The following is a 14,171-nucleotide window of genomic DNA, read 5'->3' on the forward strand; positions in this document are numbered from 1 at the left end:
TCAAATCAGACAGCAGATATAATGGATGCTGGCAGAAGGGGCGGAGGTCTATAACACTTATTTGGAGCTACGGTTTCTCCTATCTACTTTAGAGAATTTAAATCCCAATAAGCTGTGATCTGGTGGAAAAAACCCTACCCACACATTGCTTTTATTTCTGGAAATTATGTGATAAAGTCTGTAGATTAAACCAGCAGTCTTCATGTTGACTTCTTCCTTTCACTGAGTATCAAAAGAAATGATGTGCCTGAAAAGGCACAAGTGTGCTCTTGGAGAGAAAATTTTTCTTCCCTGAGACAAAATTCTCAGAGGAGTTCTTAATGAGGTGAAAGTACTTCCTTAGCAAAGCCAGTAAGGGAGAGCTGAGTGTGTGTTACTCATCACACTCTACAAGGCTATTGAAACCAGAAATGCATTTTGATTGTTTCAGTGTTAATACATGTGTCGGAGTTGTGGGGTCTTTTTAAAGCATACGTGTTTTCCAGGGATTTTGTGTGTCATTTCTGAGGAAGATACTTCTTTTCTGATGATAGGATTACTTCATTTGAGAGGTGAAAATTCAGTAGGTAAATTTATTTGTACAGTGTAGTATATTATTACAGATTAATAATTATCTATTACTACAAAAAGATGTACCATTTCTGCTAATAATTCTAAAAATGTTAAGGGTCTTTTCCAACCTAAATGATTCTACGATTCTATGTTTTTTTCTTTTCCTGGAAGATTTTAAGGTACACAAGGAAGCTATTAGTTTTAAACTACTTTTAGTAGAAAAAGCCAATTATTTTATTTATTGTCATAAAAATAGTTAATTTTGTTAAAAAAAAAATCTGTTAAGATAAATTGCTGTAGAAAGAAATTATTTTTCAAAAATTAACTTTCACACGCTGTGTTTTCTGTGACCTGTGGAGGTAGGCCCTTTAATAATGAGCAAAAATCACATCCTAAAATTCCAGAATAATATTTTAAAACAGCCTAAAATACTGTGTTAAATACAACAAAAATTGCTCATTTAAATGATTAAGTTCTCTGAATTTCTGAGTAGTAAGTGCACAGAACTTTGTCCCACTTCCAGGCCTAACGTTGCTTCTACTGGAATTCCAGATAGCGGCAGTCTGCTGAAACATGAGTTCAGTTACCAAATATAGATGAGTGGGGTAAGAATTACATAGTCACAGAGGACAGATGTAACGCACAGGCCACAGTCTTGCCGATGCTTACTGAGGACCAAGCAATCTTTAGTGAATAGCTGGAGCAACTTTAAGCCTACTTAGATAAAGAAGGAAAAAAGCAACTTTACCTGCTGTTAATTATACTTGACACTCTTCATATTGGCCTGTTCATTGTAAGGTCTGTTTTATATTTTCTGCTAAATTTAATTATTGTACTTTGGGGAGTAATTTTGCAGCATTTCAAAATTCAGAGGAAAAACATGTGCCTTTTTTGTTTTAAAAAAATCTTACTAGATACATTTCTTCCTTCTTATTATTCCTTTGACCAGATTGGCTTTGGGTCTTATTTTTTTAAGTAATAGTTTTTTCATTGGACAGATTCCGCAAATTCAGGTTTCTTATATTTCTCTTGAAATGAGTCCTTTGATTTTCTATGGTTTTCCATATGTCATTATTTGTCTCTTGAATACCTTAATTTGATTAATTATTCAAATGTTTTCTGAGATTATTGTAATCCAGTACATTTTGAATTTACTATTTACCATATTATTCCTTAGAGCATCTATATTATTTTCTGAATAAATATTTAAACAGCGTGATATTAAAATGTGTGTTTACTTGTGAGTAATTTTTAAATATATAGCAAATAGGACCCCATAAATAGTTTATATGCAATAATGCTGGAAGTATAGCTAAACACTGATCTGCATGCAACATTGTATTTTATGTTTGTGTCTTTAAATGATATAGTATATGGCTTTGCAGGTTACCTAATGAGTAATGATGATGAAAACTGTTATAAATACATTGTAGTCTAACTTGGAGAAGCTAGAAATAGTGTTCGAAATTTCTAATTATGATCTTATATGCTACTTGATAGGGTTAGTGATACTTCACCTCCAGTTCACTGTGGTTACAAGTTGCTCTAAAAGAATAGTGGTTTTATGTATTACAGTGTGGCTGAAAAAAAGTCTTTATACTGGAAGCCTCCATTCAGCTGTCTAAAGCTAGACATATAAATCCATTTTTAGGCACTAGACCTTTCTCACCAAGAAGGCTGATCAGCATTAGAAATTGCCAATAACCAGCACGTGTTTAAATTGATCGACTTTATCTAAATATCCAGCTACAGATTGATTTACCTAAAGTTAGACATTGGGCTTTGAAAATTATGACATATGTAGCCATTATATTTTTCTAATGAGTGACAAAACAGCATAAAACTGAGTATTAGGAGGCGATGTGCTAATTCATAACACATTCATTTTAATCATCGTGTTGGGTGGCTAGCAATAGGTGAAACTGTCCTCCGACCCATAACCCATTGAAACACCAGAGCAGCTTGGTGTTGGAAGTCAGAGAAGTTTATCTGAGTATGTAATGTATCACTTTGAGATGTGAGCAAGCTAGGAACCAGTATGAATCAGATTTAAATAAAGGTATCATTTGAAGCACAGGTATTTATGCGTCATCTAAATAGTAAACTAGCACCTTTGTTCATTTGAATAAAAAGTTTTAAAAAATAACTAAGATTAAGGAGGCAGAAACTGTCCAGGTTTAACCCTTGGTTCCCTGGCATTCATCCAGTTTATGCCTTAACAGCTGAGCCTCTAGACCAACTGTTTGCTTGGCTTCTCAGGTTCATTCTTTAAAGCTGCTGTGTGGTAGTCAGTTATACTGTATATACTTTTTTAGATTTTGTTGACATGAGATTGGCATGGTTGCTAAATTTGTTGCCCTGTAAACACAGATAAAAGGAAAGAAAGGTGAAATCCCAGCAAAGAATAAGCCTATCACTGTATTCTATAAAAACATATATCAAATCCTAAAATGCTTTGGTTCCCTTATACTTCCTTTTATGTGTTGAGTTGTAATCTGATGGCGAGACAAGCAGGCATATCAAGAGATGCATATGCCAGGCCAAGAATTCCAATAATCTATCAGTCAGTTAATGACTACATGCCGGGTAAGCCCTGGTGAAGTGACTAAAGGCAATTGGAGCTTGCACAAGCTGATGTAAAATACATCCGAGTGCATCTCATGACTGTCAAGCCACCTATCAGTGGAGAAATACTTCGGACCATTAAGAGAAAATATAATATTTTTAAAAATCATGTGCAGAATTAATCTTATAGAAATTATCATAAGAAGAAGAGAATTTTCAAGGGTAATTAAAAACACTGGTGTTCAACTTAATTAAATGCTTTGCAGAAGCAATAATTACTTTTAAGCTCAGATCACCCGCAATCTAGTGACCAGCAGGACAAATAAATTTCAATAAGGAGAATTTCAGGCAGATCCTTCCCTTGGGAAAAGAGTGGTTTCCCTGGCGTCTTGTTTCTTGCTGGCTTTACAGAGACAGAGAACGCTCATCCTCATTCTAAAATCGTGTGGGAAAACTGGAGATGTATAGATGCTTCTGTACTTTGTGAAACTGGTACAGAATATACATTATACACCTATGTGGTGCAGGATGATACACAGGTTGTGAAATCTATTTCTTTAGTGTTTTACTTTTAGCATGTGGTAGTTTGATATTACACTTATCGGTGTTGAGAAAAGTGCTACTAAATTGTACTGAAAGGTAACAAGTTAAAAATGTTAACACAAGAAGTAAAATAATATTAAACACATTATCAACATTAAACAGAAAGGATAACTTGGAATTTCTAATCCAAACATCCTTGTGTAGATTCTTATAATGGTTTCAACTAGAACAGTGTGTTCCTCTTGGAATTTGATGGTTTAGTGTCTGGAAGGCAGTGTTATGGGAAAGAGAAAAGTAAATATATTCCCCAAATCATCATAAGCCTAAAACCAGAAAAAGTGTAATAGCATTGATGTGAAATAACAAATCAGATGTGAAATAAAAAATCACTTAGATTGGTCCAGTGGAATTGAGCTTGTGATAGGCAATATACAGACAAAGGATGTCTTCATAGTTCTGAAGGAAGACGCATGAGAAAAATTACTCCTAAGTGCTCTCATTTCCACCTATTTCCTCCAATTTGCAGTCCTGGCCCATTCTAATAGAAACCAAGGTTTATGGTAAGTATTTCATGCACAGTTGGGTTCTGCTCTACTCCCAGTTTTGTGTCTAGCTTATGGGAACCAGGATATAACAGGGGTTTTTTTATTGACAAGTTTGGGTTTTTTTGGTAAGGAATTTTATTTGTGTCTTCCAGGATGCAAGATAGAAGTTGTGGCCAGGCATTGCCTCTTTCTTTAATGCTGAAGGAGGCTTACTGTGCAGAGAGAGGCACCAATAGGGGATATCCTGAAAATATGTCAGAAGCTTCATCCTACCATGACTTTTTCTATGATTCCCTATCAGACATACAGAATGGGGAATTTTCAAATGAACTTTCTGCCTTCCTTACCCAGGAAGAGATATGTAAGAGCCTTGACATAGCTCGGGAAGCCATTGCCAATTCCATGAAGGAGGATCAGAATGCAGCACCAGACCTGACTCATTATTTCAACACCTCTCTTTCTAGCACTTCAGAAAATCCTTCTTTCAGGGATACCAAGCTGCACGAGCAAGATGCTTTACGGGGGCCTCAAGCAAGCAGTCTGACTTCATCCGCTGCAAGTCACATTCTCCCAGGGAATCAGAAAGAGCAATCCACCGCACCTCAAACAGCAAGTAGTTTTGTCACAGTTTCCAGGAAGCAAGCAAGTCCCTCCCATTTGCTAACTGCTAGTCCCAGCTTCATTAGAAGCCTGAAACATTTGGAGAAAGATGGTCCAGGTGTGCCTAAGACAAGCCCAAATCCCGAATCGGCATCCCAGGGAGAAGTTCCTTTCAGGAACAAGCTGTGTGACAAAGCTGCCACGTTCATAGAGGAACTGTCATCTATATTTAGACAGGCAGCAAAGACAAGAGGCCGAAGTCCTGATGGGGATTCTTCTTCTCCAGACAGTGGATACCTGTCTCCTAAAAAGAAACAACCAGCTGCAAGTACCTCAGTGAACCAGGAGCCTGACAAGCCACATCAAGAGACTGAGCCTGAGGCAAAATTATCTGGGATTGATCTGAATGGAGAACACTTTTCTGAAAGGGAGAGCATCACTCAGAGTGAAATGGTCCTTTGCCACCCCTTCATCAACATGGAAGAGAATCAATCTTCACCACCTCAATTCACTCAGAAGCTCCGGAGCCAGGAAGTTGCTGAAGGAAACAAAGTATTGCTGGAATGCAGAGTTGCTGGCAACCCAGTCCCTGATGTCAGGTAAGTGCATGCCTTTTAACTAAGTTACTGGATACCATCATCTTCTAATTGTGGAAGATACCTAAGGACAGGTATCACAGTGGACCTGCTTAGAGGTAGTCACATAAGAACAGTGGATCATGCAGTGGTTAGTAAGCACATGGAATAACAGATTCTGACTTCTTTAGTTCTCTTAGAGTGTTTCATTGTTTTCTGCTTGGGAAATGAAGTTCTACTTGATTCAAGAGCCACATGGCAAAATTAGAAACAGAATTGGCTCTAACAACATTCTGTGTGACTGTTACCTCATTAATCTAGGTGAAAGAATTCACAATTTGCCCCTGAAGAGCATGTATCAGGCAGTTGATACAGTTTTTACTGTCAATTAATAAGAATGTCTCCAAGCCCCATGCCAATGGGATTTGGGGTCTATACTATGAGATAACCCAGATCTAGCCAAATATTGTCTTGTGTAAGACATTTCCAGAAGACATTATTCATCATTTCAAAACTTCTTTTGATACTTTGTAGTGAAATTTATGTGCATTTGCTTTTGTTCGATGACAAAACATAAAAGTAACAGCTGTGTAAGTTTGTTTGGTTTAGGTTCTTTATTGACATGTATTTATAGCAGTTATAAAAGCTACATTTGCAGTATCAGTGCGGGCTGAATATCTCATAATACTTTCCACTCTCTTCCTTTCTTTTTAAAGCTAATAGAAATTAAGGTCAACCAGCACTGCACAGACAGTGTTTGCCTCTTCAGAGGTCTGAGCCTTAATGCTAATATGATTGCTTAAACATACAGAGGTAGATTATACCTCTAGTTTAATAGTTCCTCACAACCTATTTTGGTTTCAAGTCAACTGAGCATATTTGATATTCTCAAAGGAAAATTTTGTCCAAAAAGTCCTATTTGGACAGGATAGAATTTGTAGTTCCCCATTCAGAACTTCCTGTAAGGTTCTTTAGTCACATCTGAAGACTACGTAATTCTTTTAAAGTTCTCAACATTTCCTTAAAGGAACGTGGCAATCACTTTCCTGTAATACTTGTGCTTTAAATTTCTTCCTGTCTTTTGCTGTGAAGTTTTTCAACACTTGAAATTACTAATATTTTGCATTAAGTTACCCCTGATTGCTTGCAGATAGTCACATGTATAGGCCTTGCAACTATGCAAGTTTTAGGAATTCATATCCATCACTAAATAGTGTCTTCATACATACCATAATTGAACTTCTCCTTTGAAATCAGTCCTTAACATATTTTTAAAATCTGTACCTTTTGATACAGGTTTGCAGAGGGAATAAACAGAGCTGTCAGTTTGAAGATTTTAGATCTTTGTCAACAAGATTAAAAAAGTACAGCTTTGAAAAGTCATGTTATGGCTATATGTGCTTGTATATCCAAGGTGAGAAGTTACTTTGTAGAAAATATCTCCAGAGAGTCTTGTTTGTGACTGTTGAAGACAACAGCATTGCCTTTATCCTTCTCTGAGTCTTCAGTGAAAATGTATCCCAGACAAGCTGAATATTGAGACACTGAAATTTTTACAGGGTCAAAAGATCATTTATAGAGACATCAAGTGTGTTCAGTTGTTCTTGTTCCATACAAAGTGGAAAAAGTTGTACCTCAACACATTGAGTACACTGGTTATGTAGTCAAGCTTAGATTGTCCTACAAACTGAAGCCAACTGATCTTCTAAACCAAGACAAGCTAAGTATGCTAAACAAAGGAATTACATCATGAGCCTTGACAACAGGTCAGGAAGCTTACCCCAAAAATGTAATTGTAATGCCTAAATTGTAATGCCCATCAAGCAATATGACAGCCATGTCATGTCATTAATAGTCGTTTGGTATTTTATTTTTTTTAAATATCTGCTGGGAAAAAAGGACAAGAATCACTGTTATGGGTGCAAAAGCCTTCCAGTTGTTCGTTCTCCTTCAGACTTCCATGAAGCAGGAAAGGGGAATTGTAGAAGTCACACAATTATGACAGCCAGTGTGTTTCTTTTCTTAGGTTCTTCCTTCCCCCTCACTGAGATATTGCAGGCTGCCAGTGGTACTGATGTGGACACTAGGGCAACACAAACTGTTAACTTCTAGTAATTCTGTTGTTGTTGGGTTAGGTAATATGACAGCTAACATGCTGTTACTGATATTTTTGAGTTGTAAAATAGAGTAATAGCAACAGACAGAGGGACCACCCTTAAGGAAAAAAAATAATTACTATTAATTAATACTGAAGACCTTTTCACCTAATTTTACCTATCTGTAGCTTAGATATTTAACCTGATCAAGTCACCCTAGACTCCATCTGCAGTCACTAGAGAAGCACACCTACCAAGAGTCACCTGTTTGGTACTTTAACAAGAACTTAAGGCAAATACTTCAGACTAAACACTTCATTATTAGCTTGTTATAATAGGTGAGGTGAATCCCACCCATACCCCCATCTCTACGCCAATGGATGGCACAGGGAGAAAGAGTTGCTCTGCCACTCATATCCACAGGTAATGCAACTAGAAGAAAAAAAATGTAAACTGTCTTTCTTACAGGTGAGAATTCACAGTGATACATATTGCCTCAAAGGAACTTAGTTTTCCTAGTATTTCAATTTTGATAACATCCATACTTCTGTAACTTAAACAGCAAAGTTTGTTACAAAGTTTTTTGCTAAGAAAGCAAGAGACACAAAGTTTTTTTTATAGGGTACTACTTATCAAGTCATTAATAAGAGTATTAAGGTACTGAGAGTCAGTCTGTAGACAATACTGTTTTACTACAGTGAAACACTGTTTCTGTTGGCTTGAATGGTTTTACCACCATCAGTCTATTACGCTTTAACACATATTTCAGTTCTACTGAGTTGCAAAATCTGTTTTGCAGGGTGAAAATGATCTTAGAATAGGCAGCACATAGGCATGGAGGATCTCGAAAAACAGAATTACTAAACATCCACTACATAGAGCCTACGGTCAACAGGCATTTACTTTCATAACACAGCAAAAAAACCTCACTGGTGCCATCAGACTCACATACTCTGTATTTCCTGCCATTGGTACAAGTACGGTTCTGTTCAGAACTGATTAGAAGTTGTTGATTTCTTTTATGAAATACGGCATAGTTTAGATAAGTTTGACAGCAGCACCGAGGTTGCAGAGTTTTAATAGCAAAGATGCGCTGTTGTAATACTTCAGTATCTTGTTGCTCTTATTTTATCTGGCAGAACATCAGTCTTTACTTCAGTGATATGACTCCAGAACTGTACATAAATATCAACTGAACTAGGAAGTTGTGTACAAGCTATGGAGCTTTTTTTGCTTAGGTCTTTTACATCATTGTATTCATTTCAGAGGCTGCTGATATCAAGATGTTTACAAGAAATCTAGAAAAAAAGCTTTATGTTCTTTAAGTTTTAATGTAAACTCTGCTTTTCTGAATCCTAACTCTTGCAGAATCATTAAATGAGAAGGCAAGTCTTAATCACTGAGCAGAATGAATCATGAGAAACACTGCTGACATAATAATAGATGATTTTAAAATCAAGTATACTTTTAAGTAATCTCATCAGTATCAATTAATTTGTAACTTTTGGTTTATTTCCCTTTTTGAAACCCATAATTGTGCTATGTTAGTAGTCTGCAGATACAACCATTGCTGAATCGCAGCAAATATGCTTCATGCCAACTTCTCAGTCTCTTGCAAAGCTCCTTCACAGTCAATTTAATACACTTACATGCTCCACCCTCGAATTGGTTTTATTTAATAATTATTAATAATTCTCCATCTGGCAACAGCACACAAATTTGTGAATATACTTAAAGAAAACATATTACTTACTAACAAAAAATTACTTTTCCAAAGTTCCCACTAAAAATACATTTCCCCTTTAGCCTCCATTTCATTGTGGATCTTCAAGAAAGGAAAAATATGGCAGCTGTACCTCAAAAACTATTCGTTTGGAAGTCAATACAACTTTGCACCGTGACCTTTCTGTAATGACGCTGATTTGGCTGAAGAGGTCACTCGCACACAGCACGGGCAGGGTTCTCGCAGGCTGGATTTCTTCTGAGGGCCGAGCCGCACAAGGGGGAAGTATAGAGCCCTTTAGCTATTGAGCGCTGTGGGGGAGCCTATAGAGCAAAAGCCAAAACTCATTCAGTGGTTAAGAGACTGCTAACCGTGTAAGCACACAGCAAATACTTGCGTTCTGTTTGGATGAGACTCCGTTTTATTTAAATTATTAATAATTCTCCATCTGGCAACAGCACACAAATTTGTGAATATACTTAAAGAAAACATATTACTTACTAACAAAAAATTACTTTTCCAAAGTTCCCACTAAAAATACATTTCCCCTTTAGCCTCCATTTCATTGTGGATCTTCAAGAAAGGAAAAATATGGCAGCTGTACCTCAAAAACTATTCGTTTGGAAGTCAATACAACTTTGCACCGTGACCTTTCTGTAATGACGCTGATTTGGCTGAAGAGGTCACTCGCACACAGCACGGGCAGGGTTCTCGCAGGCTGGATTTCTTCTGAGGGCCGAGCCGCACAAGGGGGAAGTATAGAGCCCTTTAGCTATTGAGCGCTGTGGGGGAGCCTATAGAGCAAAAGCCAAAACTCATTCAGTGGTTAAGAGACTGCTAACCGTGTAAGCACACAGCAAATACTTGCGTTCTGTTTGGATGAGACTCCAAAGTCCTATCTCTGAATCTTGGGGAAAGGAGGGGATTCTTTCCTTTAGAAGATAAGAAAGCATGCAGAAAAATTTGTGGTGGATTCTAGACTGTAACAACATGTCTAGGAACATCTAAACAGTTACATAATATCACCTATGTACCTCACTTCCCCTCTTTCTGGAGCTGAAAGGGAGTGTGGTATATCCTGAATATCCAGTAAATAGCTGATATGCTGCAGTGGAAAAAGACAAGCCTATTTAAAACCACTGTTGTATTGCAGAGCAAGTGAAGAATGCTTGCTGTTTGTGCCACTTCCAGGAACAATTCTGTAAATTTGAGTTTTATATGGTTAAAAAAAGAAAAAAAAAAAGCAAAACACCAGTGATACAATACTAGTTGACCATTCTCTTGTACTTTGGTAATCTAGTTTTCTAAAGCACTGTACTTAGACAACTGTTTCATTAGACTGAACTTCTGATTTGTAATTCCTTTGAAAAAAATCTTTGGTGCATAATCATATGAATTGGAAAGATTTAAATACCTACTGTTTTCTGAAGAAACTGGCCAGCGGAAAAAAGGTGTAAAAGATATTAAATGATTTGTGAAAACTGCTGAATAGGTAGAAGACAGAAATGGATATTAATGTTATTGCCAAAAGAAGGGCTATAGAACAAGCTGAACAGTTACCTGGTCTGTGAAGCATAAGAGCCAGCCACTTACCACATTCAAAACTTGCTGAACAGGAGATGCAGATAGGGGCATGAGCCAGGATTACCATGGTCTGTACATTTGCACATAGCAATAAAATCTGCAGAAATGAGGCTTCAGTTGTTCTGATTTTTCCCAGAAAAGCCAGTTCCAATAACATAGCCACTGCAAACAATATTATTGGAACTCTGTGTGGCAAGTGCGATAAAAGTAGAGAGCAATTGGGGTTTTCATTTTTTGTCTCAGCTGGAAAGAAAATAACCAGAAGCCATAGTTCCTAAAGTCATGATGAAATAACAATAGTTTAATGGTGACAAGAAAAGCACTGACTAAATTGTTATTTTTCCCAGCACCCAAGAAGTTGTCCAGCCTAGTAATAAGCACAGCTGATATTTAGGCAGAATCAAGCACTGGTGGCCGTGAGTTCATCCAAGTGATCTTCAGCAGAGCAAAAGGCCTTCAAAAGAAACTACTTAGGTATTTCTGAGTGTTTAGCATGTTATTGTTTTTCTATGCATCACATTTTATTCTGGATCCCAATAATCTTTATAACTGGCCTTCTTCCCTTTTCATAGCTTTTTTGGAGCCAAACTTTCCAAAGTCCTCAACCTATCCAAATTGGAGCTAGAATCCTGCCTTAACCTGCTACTCTTCTTATAAGGCTAAGGATAACAAGGTTGCAGAATCTTATAATAAGCAAAAAAAACATCAAATGTAGCGTAAGGACAAGGTTTATATTTGAAGGTTATGTGACTAAGAAGGCCTCTTAAATTTTAAGTTCCTTGGATGTTCATAGCTGTATCATATAGATAGTAAAAACTGTAAGCATTATGGTTTGAGTGACAAAACTTGACCAAAGTAACTTTGTTTTACAAGAGTAAAATAAGTAAACTTTGACAGAAGGGCTTATAACTAGAATGTTAGGGTTGAATCCCAAAAGAAAACAATCAGTTAAATTTCAAGAACCATGACATTTCCTCAAAATTCAATGCCTAACTTACTAGTTCTACTAGCAGAAAAGTAGATATCTAACAACAAAGATTTTGTCACTGGTCAGAACAATTTTAACATTGCTGAACAACCTGGATTTCAACCTAAGACCTAGCAAAGCATTGGGTAGTTTGAGAAGTTCTAGGGTATGTGTCTTCTAAAGAAGGTCTAAAGCATATAAAATATAAATTGAAAGAGAAATTTTCTATATTACTCTCAAAATCATTGTATCAGTCAGTAGCTCTGCTTCAAAGTGCATCAGCAGTGTAGTGCTTAAAATACGCAAGTTAGCACTGAGCTAGCGAAAGCAAATCCCTGCTGGGACTGACTTAGAGCTCTTCAGCATTTGCCTTACTACCTGAATATTTAATCACTTCTGAGGTCTGCCCTGAGCTGTAAGCTATGATTAAAGTATTTACAGATATTCACCCAGATTCTGTAGTACAATAGGTATTGAAATGTTTTGTGCAAAGTATATTCTCTTCCTTCTCCCACAGCAAATTGACAAAAAAAAAAAAAAGCACCTTCCGCATACTACATGGCAAGTTCAGGGCTTCTTTGCTTTAAGGAATCTATTTGCTCTCATTATAACCTTTTTCTTCTCATAAGTGTTGTTTATCTAAATTCCACTGTAACAAGTACCCAAAATCCCCACCTAAAAACATTACTTGCATGTAATCCAGAACTGTTCTTAGAAAATATAGAAACAAATGCAAAGTACAATACTTAAATTTATAGTAAAACTCAAACTACCTTGATTTCTACAACTTCGCAAAACTTATCCAGTTTTACAGCCTTTAAAAGCTTTGAAGTCTAAAAACATGCAATAAACTATGTCTCCACCGAAGTCTTCCTATAATAAAGGGCCTGATCCCCCAGTACTCTAATCAGGCACAGCTGCAAAGAACATTGGAAGTCAGATTAAGTAATGCTTAACTCAGATCTACACAGCTGCGTGGAATCCAGGTGTACAGGACAATAGTGACTGAACTACCTAGACAGCAGTTGGTAGATTTTTAAGTCTTGGGAATGTAAAGGGTGTCACAGATGTAGTTTCTGCTTCGTTACTAGGTTTGAATTCAGGTAGGAAAACTGGTTTAGAGGTAGCATTTAGGTTTTTTTCTTAGTCTCTCATTGTGTAAATTTTGTAGTTGTAATGAAACACTAGTGCCTTGGTAGGAGATACAGTACTATTATGGCAAGGCTTTAATACTAGTTATTTTTTATAAAGTATGAGTGCTATTTATGTATGTGTGTTAATAGAACATATTTAACAACATATTTGACAATCCTAGGTATCCTTAGTTCAAAAAAACCTGTTTCTTCTCACTTTTTTGTATAAGCTCTTTAATAATAATCTTCAGAACTGTTACTTTTCCGTTTGTAAAATCTTAACTATTACGGTTAGAGTTTAGAACCAGGTGGTTCAGGTCCTGCTTTTCAAATATTTTCATAAGCTTATATACATATTTAGGTTATTCAAGATGAAAACTTTAGTGAAGCTATTTTATGATGAACTTTTTTAAAGTATTTTTTAATTCCATTCTTGTTTGCTAGCCCAAGAACTAAACTTGCTTCTGAACAATGAGATGCTTAATGTGTCTTAATAACAGACTTTACTAGACTGTAAGCACTATGGTAGCTACAGTGATTGCAGAAACACTTTATAAAAGATTAAAAGGATTCGTATGTGTTCTATGTGGCAGGAGAGGGCTCTCATGACTTGAAAATCATTAACAGCCACATCTATTATTCTTATACTGTAAAAATCAAATATTTTATTGAGGTTTAATGTGATTCTCACACTATTTCCTATATGTGTGCTTTAAAATGAAGCTCTGTAGTTTTTGAGAGAGGACAGCATTAGGCAACAATTCTGTGGCAGAAACTGAAGTACTACTTTGTTCCAGAGATAGTATTGACTATACAAATGGTGTATTTCTGAATTTTTGCAATTTTTATTATTGAGAATTGTCACTTAAACTTGCCAAAATTCATTATTAATACCGTAATTATAGCAAAGTGCCTCTCCTCCTTTTTTTTTTTAACACATCCATCTCCTGATATGTTTCTCTAATACTTATTATTCAGGTATTGATAGTTTTAGGATAAAGTGACATTTTTCACTTTAACTCAAATAAATTCATATATAAAGTATTTTAACAACCTTTAAGCACAGCAATTCTATCATGTTTCACTTTTTCCTTTGGTCTGTTGGTCTACTGGATTTTCTGTTCATTGTGTGTATTCGTGATGGTTTTACTTTACTTTAGTTTATTACTGTATTGGGTTTGCATGGCAAGGTTTTGGTAGTGGGGGCGCTACAGGGATGGCTTCTGTGAGAAGCTGCTAGAAGCTTCCCCTGTGTCTGATAGAGGCAATGCCAGCTGGCTCCGAGACA

At 36.4% G+C, this 14,171-nt stretch overlaps 1 protein-coding gene across 6 annotated transcripts in view; it reads left to right on the forward strand.

Annotated features, from left to right (window-relative positions):
- Positions 1–1,180: 1,180 nt before the first annotated feature.
- PALLD (palladin, cytoskeletal associated protein) overlaps positions 1,181–14,171 on the forward strand; it is a 219,147-nt gene continuing 206,156 nt past the window's right edge. For 5 of the 6 annotated variants that reach the window (XM_009272321.2, XM_009272322.2, XM_009272324.2 and 2 more), the window contains exons 1-2: positions 1,181–1,350; positions 4,358–5,404. In XM_009272321.2, coding sequence (XP_009270596.1) covers positions 4,359–5,404 — 1,046 coding nt within the window. In that variant the 5' untranslated portion in view covers positions 1,181–1,350; position 4,358. The remainder of the gene's footprint in view (positions 1,351–4,357; positions 5,405–14,171) is intronic. The other variant, XM_019470221.1, reaches the window with a different exon arrangement.

This window comes from Aptenodytes forsteri, unplaced genomic scaffold, assembly GCF_000699145.1.
Source record: "Aptenodytes forsteri isolate BGI_AS27 unplaced genomic scaffold, ASM69914v1 Scaffold13, whole genome shotgun sequence".
In the NCBI taxonomy this organism is placed as follows: Eukaryota; Metazoa; Chordata; class Aves; order Sphenisciformes; family Spheniscidae; genus Aptenodytes; species Aptenodytes forsteri.